At 31.3% G+C, this 14,878-nt stretch overlaps 1 protein-coding gene and 1 pseudogene across 1 annotated transcript in view; one reads left to right on the top strand and one right to left on the bottom strand.

Moving 5' to 3' along the window:
• Positions 1-2,648: 2,648 nt before the first annotated feature.
• LOC144839162 (uncharacterized) overlaps positions 2,649-14,878 on the bottom strand; it is a 304,410-nt gene continuing 292,180 nt past the window's right edge. The window contains exon 5 of the mRNA XM_078694476.1: positions 2,649-2,822. Within this exon, the coding sequence (XP_078550602.1) occupies positions 2,649-2,822 (174 nt within the window). The remainder of the gene's footprint in view (positions 2,823-14,878) is intronic.
• LOC144840960 (uncharacterized) lies at positions 6,430-14,520 on the top strand (annotated as a pseudogene).

The raw sequence follows: 14,878 nt of genomic DNA, 5'->3' as shown, positions 1-14,878 counted from the left end.
ATCTGTTGTCTCCTCAACTAGCTTTTGTACATCAAATATAGAGGCAGCCCTTTTGTAAACACTTTCGTTGATTTAGACCGATGGCTTTTTTTATTATCTCTGATGCGTTTACACAGTGAGTTACTAAATATCAGAATCATTGGCGGCGAAATCGTATATCTTGCAATTGATATGAAATCATAATATGTACATCCCTAATTATGTTGTCAAAATATGGTTCTCGATAAAGTTGTACTTTAGGAAATAAAGTGTCTTTTGTGCTTGATGATCCGTGTTGTCCCTTTGTCCTCTTAAATTAAAAATAATGATCAGGCATACTTCACATGAACTGTCATAATATAGGCTTTCTCGATCACTAAAAAATAAATAAAAATAATAATTCGTCATTTTGAAAAGTAATATGTCATCTTTGTGATTAAAGATAAAACCAAATTTTTTTTTAGTATCGTACACAAAAAAGCAGAACGTTAATGTATGTCATCATACAATATAAAGAAGAATCTTTAGACCTATCAGTGCTGAATCTTGTCTAGTATGTGCAACAGAAAAATATAAATTTGAAATTTAAATTACTGGAAAAAATATTTCTTGTTTACATCATGACGTCAACAAATTGAAACGCTCTGCCTAAATGATCAGTTCGTTGGCCCATGGAACAAAAATAGAAATGTATCCCCATATTCCCAATTTCTATTTATTTTCTATTTTTGGTAACCATTATTATAGTTCTTATCTCCTCGAATCACTTAATAACTAAGTTGGTGAACGTTGTCGTTATCATTATTATTTACTTACAGCCATTGCTCCAGTTCTCTGCATTGCTAGAAGTGCTATATATAAAGACGGGAATGTTTTCTCTTTCCCAAGCACACCCATACGGTGTATCTCTGACAACTAGCCATCCTTCATCACCATCGCAAAAATTGTATAGTTTATGAACAAAGAATACTCGTTGCTTGCTATAGTAATGTAGAAACAAGAACAACATTATTTTTAGAAAATACGAGGCAGGCTAGTTTCCCCCTGGACATTTTCACCCAGACATTTGCTTCCCGGACTTTTTCCCCGGTATGTTGTACCCCGGTCCGTTTCCCCCGTGACATTTTCCCCCGTGACATTTTCCTTTATCATTATTCAAACACATTTCAATTTTTTTTAAAGATTGGGTCCTAATACTGTATTTATAAAACCCTTCATTTAACGCTACTGTTTCAATGATGTTTCTCAATAATAACTATATTTTAAGCTTTTACATTCTACTGTCTTCTATATAATAATTATTTAAAATAAATATTTCTTAAATTATTTTTGAATTTACGACCTGGTCATAACTATGTAGTAATCTTTAAAATAGCAATAAAGAAAGAACGGCATGAACTGGACAAAAGCATTATCCAAAATCAAGTGAACATACATAAACAAAACAGAGAGAGGAAACAACTTTAAAATTATGGTATTTATTGAGAAAAATCATGAACAATTTAAGGGAATAGTGTTAAATTAAGAGTTTTATAGAAACAGTAATTACAAAAATAATATGTCTTTACTTTTCAAAAAAAGATTTAAATTTGTTTAAATAATTATCAAATACAATGATGTCGGGGGAAATGTCCGGTTAGGGAATACGGTCCGGGGGAAATGCCACGGGGGTAAATTTCCGGTTGGGGATTCCAGGGGGAGAACCAGTAAATACATAAAATTATATTATTAAACTGTTATTTTAGTTTTTAAAAATGTTCTTTGCATTTTATTTTCTGTACTATTTTTGAGATGAATCAAATAATTTTTATTTATTATTATTTGTTTTGCTCATTGTATTTATGTCTTTTTAGTCGCGTGGACGCGACTCTATAGTTCACTATGTCGGTCGGTTGGTCGGTCTGTCTGTCTGTCGGTTCGGTATCACAATGCGTTTTATCGCTTTCTGAACTTATCTTGATATCAGTTTAATCTAGCTATGTCAATTTTTCACAGAATATTCCTTATGGCCAGGAATCGATGTGGTTATGTTTTCACGATGCGCAATAAAAAATTACGCGGTCTACGCACGATTTAACGAAATCACGTTTGTAATCATATCTTCACAACCATGAATCACAATTAAATAAAATTTGGTACTCATAAATTTCAGGGCATAAATCATCATATGGCAATACAATTACGTGCGTAGCGCATGTAACGCATGCGTACGCGCGCTTAAAATTTTCAAAATTTATTTTCGATGAAAAAAGAGTACGTTTCAGGAAATTTTAAGCGTTTACAAAATTGCCTAACTGCGCAGATTTTTGCGCGCGCACTGCGCGTTAAATGTTATTGCGCACTCTTTTTGCCCGATTTCTGTTTTCTTGACTTACTTAACTCGAAATTACGTTATACGAGCACGTCAAAAGTGACAGGCTACGCACGTGTAAATTAAAAAAATATAAATGTTTTTAAACATTTCAACATTTTTAAACATGTTCAGTAATTTCGGTCAGTATAGTTCACTATGTCGGTCTGTCGGTCTGTCGGTCTGTCTGTCGGTCCGGTATCACTATGCATTGTAGCACGCGACTTAATGACTGTTGGCCTTGTTTATCTTGGTCTCTCTGAAACAGACTATTACCCTCACCAAAATAACTTGGTCTTGTAGAAAACATGCTTAATACTTACCTATCACCTTCTATACTGAAGTAATTCATCTGTTCACCTGCTTTTAAATCATCCCATGGTGAATCAAGGAGGTTTTCAATTGAAAACCAAGATGTTAAACTGGTGTTATTTCCATTAAATGTCAAATTAATAAGCTCGTCATACGATTCAGAATACAGTGTTAACTTCACCTGAGTAGTAATTTCAAAATAATATAATGCATGAATATCAGGACTATGTGTAATAAAAGGCTAGACTGTATATATAAATCCAGCTCAATGTCCGTTTACACTTGACAGTAACCATAACGATAAATAAATATACATTGATTTTTTACAAAAAGTCTAAACAAGAAACAGCAACAAGATTACATGATACAAATAAATGTTTAATTGTCTTTCTTCTTTAATACAGAAACTTCAACATTATCTATCTTTTAATCATTCATTTGATATAATTTTTCGATTTATAATCAGAATATTTAATAGCTGAAAACTAGTTGAACAGCTCGAGTAAAGCATCATAATGTTGAAGATTTCCTTTAAAAAATACTATTTTGATAGATGTAATATACGTTTATACAAATGTATTGATTTGCGATGAATGGAACATGCCAAATTATTTGGTTTAATTCAAGTAGGTACATTTATGGGCCCTTGTTAAATAAACTTAAAACCTTAAAATATAGTATTACAATATTTTGACAATACTGAATAGACACACACAAACATGTTTTATTTGTGTAATGTTTGACTTACTTCCACGATATGTAGCAATGTCCAGTCTTCAAACATTTTGTTCAATCTGAAGTTTTCTGAAGAATCAAATGATTTAGCAGCTTCCGATTCTGATGTTTTAGTTCCATCGACAAATGACTCATAAATGGAAACTCCAGTACCAGACATTCCCTTGAATATGAGGTTCCATTCTAAACATGAATGATAATTTTAAATAACGATTCACACAGTCCTTAATTTAGGTCACATGTTTCGAGAAACATTTATCATCACCGATAGTTATTATATACCATCTTAACTACTGCATGTAAATGTAAATTCGCATAATTACGAAAAAAGCAAACAAACTATCAAAATAGCAAGCGTGATGCCTAGGTTGATATGATACAACATACAATACATAATTGGTTTAACTCGCCTTTTTTTCACAGACGCGCCTGCATCGTTACCGGGCATATATCTTTCTTTATTGTTTAATAATGTAATATATGATATTTCACCCTTCTATTTGTTGTCACTTGCTTTATAATTCTTTTAAAGTTCTCAGCGGAATGTTATAAAACAATGGAAGCATACATACACGTGGGCCTTCTTCGCGAGTTCTGGGTAAACAATTCGGGGAGAGAAAAACATTCGATACACTTACTGCACAGGCTTTCTTGCTCATATACTTACCGTCTCGCATTCATGGAATATTCCTAGTAATAATACAAGGTGTTGAGCAGGTATGGTTGATGCCGACATTGTGCATGACCTGTTTTAACATAAAAACCCTACCGGCATGGAAATAGAATATTCCCTGTATATTTCTCAGATTATGTAATGTTTGAGCACTGTTTATCCTGTTCAGTTATTGAGATGTACTTTTATGTAAAGCATGTTTATTTATGAAAAGGGCGCTATATAAATGTGATATATTATTGTTGTTTTTGTTGTTGTTGTTTTTTGTTGTTTTTTGTCGTTTTCATTAGGTAGAAAGCAGCCAAATAAATTAAGTTGTTATATCTGGTTGCAATAGAGAAACTTCTTACCTGTTTGGACAGCTTTGTAAGAAGTTGCAACATTAGCAGCTTAGGTTGCCGTAGAACCCTAGTGTAGCAGTTCAGGAATGTGTATTAATAACTAACTCACCATTATCTGATGGGCAATTTTCATTATCGCAGAAACACACACGGGCTTCAAAACAAGACTGGCCATGGTAGAAGGTGTCATCTTTACAATGTTCATAATATTCCTTTAAAGACAAAACATATTGACCTGAAGAATTTTTAATTTTGTAATTTAACACGGTAACTAGTGCTAATTAGTAAACAATAATTGTTAGTGCTAATTAGTAAACAATGTGTTAGTGCTAATTAGTGAGTGAGTATTTGCATATTCCTATTCCTAATTCGTACTGTACGTATCATAATATGGGGATCACAACCTCCGTTCCACAATGCCATGAGATAATAGACGTTGGCCGTACCGATATGGATGGGCATGCTTACATCAGTGACATACTACAACATTTGCTGAAAATCATTGGACAATTTAATAATACACTAGCACGTAAATTAAGCAAATGCCTTGTTGGTGTTAAATGCCTATTATTCATATTGTATTGCATGAGTATGTATTGGTTTTTATGTGGTTTAAGCACACTTAATGTGCATAATAATGCATTACGTGTTTGTTAACACAGACACTACAGTGCTAGTGATATGTTTGTTGATAATGGCGTCCCGTCTTTTAGGGAGTATCTAAGAAAATCTGTCATTTAATTTGTTACAGAGAATTTCTGCCAGCCAAAATACTATTACAAAGTGTATTATGGTATCAACATTTTTAAATTATCTGACTTTCAAAAAGATGTAGATCCTAAGATGATCTGATTCTGGTGTACTGGACACATATTTGTTATGGTACCCTGTGGTGGAGAAACCAAGATACAATACCGAGAATAGGTGTTGTATAGACGCTAAACTTATTACTGTATACATTGGTTCGGTATACGAGTAGAATTTTTATATTGTTCATAATATTGTTTTGTAGTTTACCTTATCAATGAACTCATAGTAATCTACACCGATTACTACATCAGAACTGTATATATCTTCGTTCTTAGCGAAATTCAAATAACACACTCTTCTCTGTTTATCATACGATATCGACAGGCATAATTGTTCCTTTTGACAGACAATGATACATCGGCTTACAGATGGACTCTTGAAACTCTGCATTACATGACCAGGTAACATTCCACCAGCTTCAGTTTTTTTTATTATGCTGGATCGTTGACATTTTCTTTCAACAACTGACCGACTTCCAACAAATTTTGTAATAAAAGTATGATAATTTTTTGAAATTAAACCACAGCCGTCATTCTTGTGTAAAATTAGAAAATAGAGATTATTATGCAATTTATATTACCTTCAGAAACAGCCATCAAAGGGTAACTTTTTCGGCCTGTTGATTGTAAGTTATGACGTGAGCCAATCTCGATCAGCATTGTAGAAGTCAAATATGAGAACCCGATTAGTGATTCTGTATCGTTAAAACGTAAAAGCGCGTCAGTAAATTGAAATCCAATCACGTCGCCAGCTTCAACTGGAATCCAGTCGGAGCGATGAAGAGTGTATGTATATGTCTGGTCCAATTCATCAACAGCGGGTAACGTTGTACGACCTCTATCACCTCAAATTCCATTTCTAATCTTGTAGGCCGCCACACCAACCCAAGGAAGTTCGTAGATACAGAAGGAATCCACTTCCAGGCCTTAATGTACCCAGGACATCTGATAGGCCTGTCAAGCATTATCATAACAATGTTACTCTCTCTATCTAATGATTTACCAATGTTTAGTATATATTTCGATGTACAGTCAGCCAATGATTCTATATAAAAACAAAAGAGTGAAGTACAAGCTTACCTTTTCAAAAGAATGACATTTAAACAAAAATAGCCTGAATAATTACATATCATTATTCATTACTATCAACTTACATTTGTGTCTAGCCTAAAAATACCTTTTATTGATATCAGCATTAAAAAAAGTGCCACTTTTTTACGTCTGTTCAACATGGTGTAAGTTTTTTCTGATAAACCAATTCAATTTCTCCTTCAACAAAAACAAATCCAAACATTAACTGTAATAATATTATTGTATTTATACTGTTATTGTATTTACCTGTATAAATCGTTATTTTATATATATTTTATTTATGCTTTTGTATCTTTCTTCAACGTTGCTAAATTTTGCCTTTGCATGCAGCAAAATAAAAACAATTTGATGTTATGTTTAGTATCTAAGAATGTGTATCTATCATTCAACAATTAAGCACCTTTCAGTTCTGAAAATTGCGGGTTTTAATCTATTGTGTAATTCAAATTATAGAGCGTAATTCAATGTTTTCTAAATCATATAAAAAATATATAATGCACAGGTGTATAACCATTACTTCAATGATGAATAGGTCAAATTAGAATAGCATATTTAGCGTTTTAGTACAGAATATGAATTGCATTGATAAAACAAATTACATCAGGTGTCATTTTTTAATTACTAAAATATCGTTAGATTTACTTCTATTGTTGGAAAAACGTTACGTTTAATGTCTTTCCCATGTACGCACTTGATTGGTTTCGTTTCAGATAATGACACTTCTCACCTACTTGTCCCTGCTGCATATAATTTACTTGATACAAAACGGCTCTTATTCGTTCGTCCACGAAAGGTGCTCAGATGAACCAGGGCAAACGTGAAACCTTCCGAGTCCTTTAAGGAACACACAAGAAGAGAATAATTTTTGAAAAACTCTTCTGTAGCTTGGTTTCAACGAAGTACGTAGTCTCGTTCTAGCCACTAGTGAATTATAAATAATGGGCTGTTATCTGCCGGCGGCCACTTAATTACTTGGCCACCGCCAGCAAATTAATTGAATTTTCTTTTTTATTTGAAAAAATAAAATGTTAAAAGATATTTAAAAAATAAACTAACCTGTTTCCTCGGCTATAATGCTAAAACTGACTGCAGATGACTCAAGTAATAAACTAAACGTAGTACAACCCTTCAAATTAAAAGTATTATCTGTAAATTGTGATTGGTTAATTTTAATATCTACAGCAACTGGGCTTTTGTTTAGAAATATATAGTATACACGTTCCATAGCTCTTTTCATACTATAATTATCATGCAATAATTTAGGCTGTAAAACGTTTTTCGAATAAAATTGATTTTGGAAAATATTATTTGTAATTGTTATTTCGAAAGGTATAGCATTTAGGTTATATCTAGATAGGTTTCACGTACAATTATAATACAATTCCAATGCCTATTATTTACTTTTTGTTATAATTATATATTGTAAGTACGTTGTACAAACACAATTGGAAAATGATAGGGCATTGAATATCGAATTTAAAATGTTTCAAACAACAGCCAATACGCTTTTAATGACCTCTGGTTCGCCATATTGAATAAATATAAAATATAAATATAAATATTTATTTTTAAGTGAATGTTTTCAAAAACAAACATTTGCTCTTTGCCATGGACATGTGAAATAAAATTAGGCCACATGTTAAATGTTTAAAGAACAGATTATGTTAAAGATGTATTGTCCCTTTGACTAACTTCAAAAAAATAAAAAATAAAAGATTTCAAAAAAAGGTGGGTCATTTTGAAGTATCATAATAGTTATTAACTTTCACCAAAAATTTGTCGAAAAAAAAATCATTTAACTGAAATACAGACGTTTTTTTGTTTAACAAATAACTTTGACCAGTCAAAGTTTTCGATCAAAACATATCCTAAAATGAAACGCGCTTGTTTGGCTACTCTGTATGCATATTTCATAAAACTTTCTCACGATCTGTGTGAAAATACCTTCTCAACAACTGTGACGAGTTGTAAACAATCCTAATTAGCATATGCATAATGCGTACTCGTGGTTTGAAATCTTTGTTTACTTTTGCTCGAGACGATTTTCCAGACGAAATGTAATCAAACTAATTTACCTGTTAATTACGTAAACTTGTTGTTTTTGGCTCGAATTTTCGACTTAAAGTGAATAACTTTAATATTACTTTGATATGGCCAATTTAAATTTAGAATATTTTGACCTTCATTTTTTTGTGTTTTAAGGGACAATACATCTTTAAGTTGTCCTTTTGTATTTAATGTTTTATTATTATTTGGACGCACTCTTGTCAACAACAAAGTATGCCACTGTTATAAGTTTCCAATAACAATTATTAGTAGCAGTACCTACACGATCGTTAGTAGCTTCAAGTTTTCTTAATGTTATTAGTATAACAGTAATTTGGCATTTCTATTTTTTTTTCCAGTACACGTATTTAACGAAGATATCAAGTGGTGTCATATCTGGAAAAGAAAAGTGAAAAACTAAGAAATTTGCCCAATTGAATTACAAATTACAAAATAGAATTATATCTACAAATATAAAACTGTATAACTGGAAACTGAAAAATAATAACATATGTAACAATTGTGGAGTCATTGAAGACGAAAAACATATGTTTTATTATTGTAGACGTAATCAAATACTGTGGAATAAAATTGACAGTATATTTAAAAAGCTAGATAACAGCAGTAGCTCGTTCAAAGAACTACTGTTAGGATGTAAATGTCAATTAAAAAATCAATTGTACTCAATAGCCGTGTACGTCATATACACAATTAAAATTAAAACTGAACTTAAAAAACCTGTATGCCATAATCTCTGGATTCAGTTTAAATATATTTTAAATGATATGAACACACTAGGCATGTTGTAACCTATAAGTGGCATTCATATTTGTATTTTAAAATGTATTATATCATGTACAAAATTAAGTGTAGATTGTTATGGTTTCTGTATGCATATAAATCAAAACACTATAATGTATAAAAGATTAAAAGTGTAAAAATCAGAAAATAACGAAAAAAGTAGAAAATGGAAATGTAATGTACGAAAATGAAATGTGAACGAAATATGTATGAAAGATTGAATGAATAAAGGTGGTGTTTACATTTTTTAGCAATAAACATGGTCAGTGGCAGAAACAGCTCATCGTGTTGCTTTCTGCACAAAACTAGTATTCAGTGTGACTTTTATTGGATTGTCACTTCAATACAAATCAACATCATATGCAATATATAAACAACAGTAAACACATATAGAACAAATCAGATATATATATATAGTTATAACTATGATCAGTATTTGGTACATTTACCTCAGACTAGATGGTACGCGAGCTTCGCTCGCGTACCATCTAGGTCGTGCCCACAGATAGTTTTCTAATACACAGTAATTTCAGAGTATACAAACTGGCAATTTTAAATGAAATGAAATGAAATGAAAAAATAGACACGATGATTTATGTAGTCAACTAAAATTAACACCCTGCCATGGGAATTACTTCCAAAAGAGAAACTTGTCACAAACCCAATTTGTGTTTTGTATATAACATGTGGTTGGGTACAAAGAGGAACAATTTTTAAATATATTCTTTATCCACTCAGTAACAAAATATTTGTTAATGTTTTATAGGCCTGTACATAATTTACCAATAAATACAGTAGCATTGCGATTTGTGTTATATATCTAACAGTACCCTCACTCACAGTAATAAAAAGTTTATTTGTATATGTGTTTATGTATCTAACAGCACCCACACGCGCAGTAAGAAATTTGCGATTCTAATGGCGACGGGCCCATAAATATAGCTAATTATGTTAAATCCAGTGAGCTGTAAGCCGAAGGCTAGAGGGCGCACTCCAGACTGAAAAGTGATTCCAACAGGAGGGGAACCAACAAGATGGCGGCCGTAAATGTCTTCAAAAACATTATTTAATAATTTATAAAAAATAATAATATAATATAATACATTAAGACCACATAAATTAAAACACATATTCTTGTCAAAGCACAGTGAAGTTTTTATAAAATTAATTATAATTATTGTTAATCGCAATAGAATGATTTGTGTACGAGGATGATATAGAATGCGTTCGCGTTTATACCCTTAACGCGCTGAGTTGCGTATCGTTCTCACGCAGATAGGCTCAACACAGGCGTAGCAGTGCGTACAGCGTAGTGCATATCTGATTGGTCGATTGCAGTCGCCATCTTGTTGGTTCCCTCTCCATGCAGAATCAATTTTTGAACTGCGATAACACTATAGATTGCTATCCAGCCTTCGGCTATTACAAATCACTGGTTAAATCAAAGAGAGCGATTGGGATGTTCCATTCATCGCAAATCAATACATTTGTATAAACATATATTACATCTATCAAAATAGTATCTTTTAAAAAAAAATCGGCGTTTCTTCAACATTATGATGCTGTACTCGAGCTGTTAAACCGGTTTTCCATTAATAAAAACAATTAACGTAGAAGAAGATAGGTAAATGCGATGCATCCTCGTATTATTGTGTGCGGATATTTTTCAAGATGGACATCCTTTAGAGAGTGTATACCACGATCGGAAACAACCCAATTTGGGCCAAATCGTTAAACCTAAATTCGTTTTAATTGTCAATAACTAATTTCCTAACTCAATTTAATTAGTAAACAGGGTTACATCGGGTGGTTTAGAGCAGTACCGAAAGTGCGAACCAACTGTATAGGCTACCATCGAGTACACATTCTATAAGTAACGCGCGATTTACCGAATTTTGCCCTTACGTAAATTTATATAATTATATATAGAAGACTTTCGGTTTAAAATTCAATTAACACTGAAAAACACCTCTGTCGTAGGTTGAAAAATAAATGTTGATTTTAAATAAGAATTTAAATTTAAAACACGTATTCGTATCAAAAGGTCAAACAAAATATAATTTCCACAATTGTTGTAACGTTTTCTATCGATATATTATTAATACTGTTTTACTGTTGCAACAGAAACGTCGAAATTAATTTTTTTGCTATAACAGAAAAAGCAAGTTTCCTACCCTTAGGCCTATATTTATCACATGTCAAATAATTTTAATTTTAATTTAAAACACGTATTCGTATTTATCAAAAGGTCAACATAATATAATTTCCACAATTATTGTAACGTTTTATATCTTTATATTATTAATACTATTTTACAAATATTATTTGTCCGATATTTTTTATTGTAATTTTCCAATTATATAAATGATTAACAAATTATATTATAATATAATATATTCATTTTGTATCATATCTTAACATATTCATGTTTTAAAATGTTCATTTCTTAACACATCCATTTCTTCGCGTACTCATTTCTTAGCATATTCATATCTTAGCGCATTCATTTTCTTAACATTATTAATTTCTTAACATATGCCGAATTATATTTTAGCGCATTCATTTTCTTAACATTATTCATTTCTTAACATATGCCTAATTATATTTTAGCATATTCATTTTTTTTAACGTAATCATATTTTTGCATATTTATTTCTTAACATGATCATATCTTAGCTTAATCATTTTTTAGCATATTAATTTCTTAACATTATTTATTTCTGAACACATATTCATTTTTAACACATTCATATCTTAACATATTATTCATTTCTTATCATAATCTGAGCGTGTTAATTTATTAGCATATCTTTTTCTTAAAGATATATTGTCCCTCTGAAAAAATACTTCTTAACATTTTTTTATTAATTCCATTTTAATGTAATATAACATAATAGTCACTTTGACCGAAAATTTGATCGAAAAAAAATGTATTGACCTGAAAAAAGTGTAATTTAAAGGAAAAAAATTTCAAATTTGCTGCCAGCCAATGGATTTTTGGTTGAATTTAACCATTTATTTTGTCATTTTACAAGTGAAAACATTTTTTTTTCGTTTTTTTTTCTATGGAAGTGATTAACTTTATTAAAACTACAAAATAACATATTCAAAGTCTGATTTAATTAATCTTCATTTTTCATGTTTTTGGGGGACAATATATCTTTAACGTTTTCATTACTTAACACAGTCTTTTCTTAACGCATTCATTCCTTAACGTATTAATTTCATTCCAAGTGATATCATTAAGATTGAAGTCTCCAATGAGCAGCAGATTATGATTAGGATACGTTTAATGGTAGTGTCGAGAGCAGTGATCAAGTTAATGATGTATTCTCTACCGGAGCTAGGAGGTGTATAATAAATGTCAGCAATGATCCGTTGAGTTCTGGATATTGAGATCTCCACCCAAAGAAGTTCCTTGCCATCTGTAGGAAGTAGTAGAATACAAGTGTATTCATATTCATATTCAATTTATTTTCCAGATAAGAAATGTAATAATACAAAAAAGAAAAAGATTACATAAACAAGCAAGACAGTTGGCAAAGGGAAAACAGGAAACTATCCTGGCGGATTGTCAAAAAGCAAAGAATATCGCTGTAGAAGACTCTCCTGATAGTGCTGGTTGGAAAAATTACAGTAAAAAGGTTAAACATTTAACAATCTGGTTACATAGACTTTATATAAAGCAGAATAAAAATTACTATCATTGTAAAAGAACAATTCTGTGATATAGACCGGAAGCTTATCCCACATCCGTGGAAATGAAATAAAAACATAATAAAACAAGGCCAACAGCCATTAAGTCGCGTGCTACAATGCATAGTGATACCGGACCGACAGACAGACAGACAGACCGACCAACCGACCGACATAGTGAACTATAGAGTCGCGTCCACGCGACTAAAAACAAAAAAGTTTCTCACTTCTACGTTCAACAGGTGTAGGTAGCAAGGCACCATCAATTAGGAAATCGGTACAGAGGCACTTCACAACAAATTAAACACGAATGAATTTTAGTCTATTATAAATAGTGGGTAATTTTTGAGTCCGCAACCTATGTTCGTATGACGGCCGCATGTCATAATTCATTATGAAAATACGTGGGAAGCACGTAGTTGGGGAGCCAGAAAGAGGTTACCCTCTAGCAAACTATGGCAACAATGTTTTTTTGCTTCCTTAAATCAATACAAATCAATTTTTTGCTGTTGGCCGAAAACAAATTGGGATGCTTGGTCAGTACAGGTACAAAAAGGTCAATATGGTCAAAGTTAAGACTTTGCGTAACTTGGTAAATACTGGGTTTATTTATTGTTCCAAACTACTCAGAAGACGCATATTTCTATTCACTCTAATGGGAAACTTTTGCCAAAAGTGGACGGAAACCCCTTTTATGACCACTGGTCAAGAAATTGGCCATATGAATATGTTTATATTTGTTCTAATGTAATAAAAATCATAAAACTATCAATAAACTCTTAATTTTGACCTTTAACATATAGCCGGCCCAAACATTTGTGGCCTGGAGCACACTTTTCATATCTCAGAAATTGTTAGGCGGATATAGTCGTCATTGGTGTCAAAATACTCAGAAGATACATATTTCTATGGTTTACTATGCAATGTAACATGTTAATTCATGTATTTGCTTCTAAAATTATTAGTAATGTGGGAGGGGGGAGCTGAGGTTGAGAATTCCCTCCTAATCGCCAACTCCTCCACTAAAAACCATTATCCACAGAGCCGGTGTATTTTATTTTTTTATTTATTTTTTATTTCACGTTCATGTCCTAATGTTCATATCTTAACATATTCATATCTTAGCGTTCATTTCACATTCATATCTTAACGTTCATTTCACATTCATATCTTAACGTATACATATTTTAACTTATTCATATCTAAGGTGTTCATATTTCAACATATTCATATCTTAACGTACATATTCATATCTCAAGGTATTCATATCTCAACATATTCATATCTTAACGTGTTCATATCTTAACGTATTCATATCTTAACATATTCATTTCACATTCATATCTTAACGTATTCATATTTTAACTTATTCATATCTTAAGGTGTTCATATCCCAACATTTTCATATCTTAACATTTTTTCATATCTTAATATTCATTTCACATTCATATCTTAATATATTCATTTCATATTCATATCTTAATATAATCATTTAACATTCATATCTTAACATATTCATATCTTTACTTATCATATCTTAACGTATTCATATCTTAACATATTCATATCTTAATATATTCATATCTTAATATATTTATTTCACATTCATATCTTAATATATTCATTTCACATTCATATCTTAACATGTTCATTTCACAGTCATGCCTTACCGTATTCATATCTTAACATATTTATATCTTAATATATTCATTTCACATTCATATCTTACCATGTTCATTTCACATTCATATCTTAACGTATTCATACTGTATTTTAATACATTCATATCCTAACGTATTCATATCTTAACACATGCATTTTAATTCATATATTAACATATTTAATTAATTAATTAATATTAATTTCTTAAAATCCATTTAGGCTGACATTTTACGAACACGCCTCAAAACCTGATCCCTTCAATTGCTTTTTAAATGAGCAATCCATATCTAATCTCTAGCTCATTTAAAAAGCAATTGAAAAGTCAGGCTTTGAAACACGTTCGTAAAATGTCAGCCTAAATTTATAAATTGTGAATGAAGCA

This window comes from Antedon bifida, chromosome 4 (genome assembly GCF_963402885.1).
Source record: "Antedon bifida chromosome 4, ecAntBifi1.1, whole genome shotgun sequence".
Taxonomy (NCBI): domain Eukaryota; kingdom Metazoa; phylum Echinodermata; class Crinoidea; order Comatulida; family Antedonidae; genus Antedon; species Antedon bifida.
Note: the sequence above shows the minus strand (reverse complement) of the source record. Positions and strands in the feature narration are given on the sequence as shown.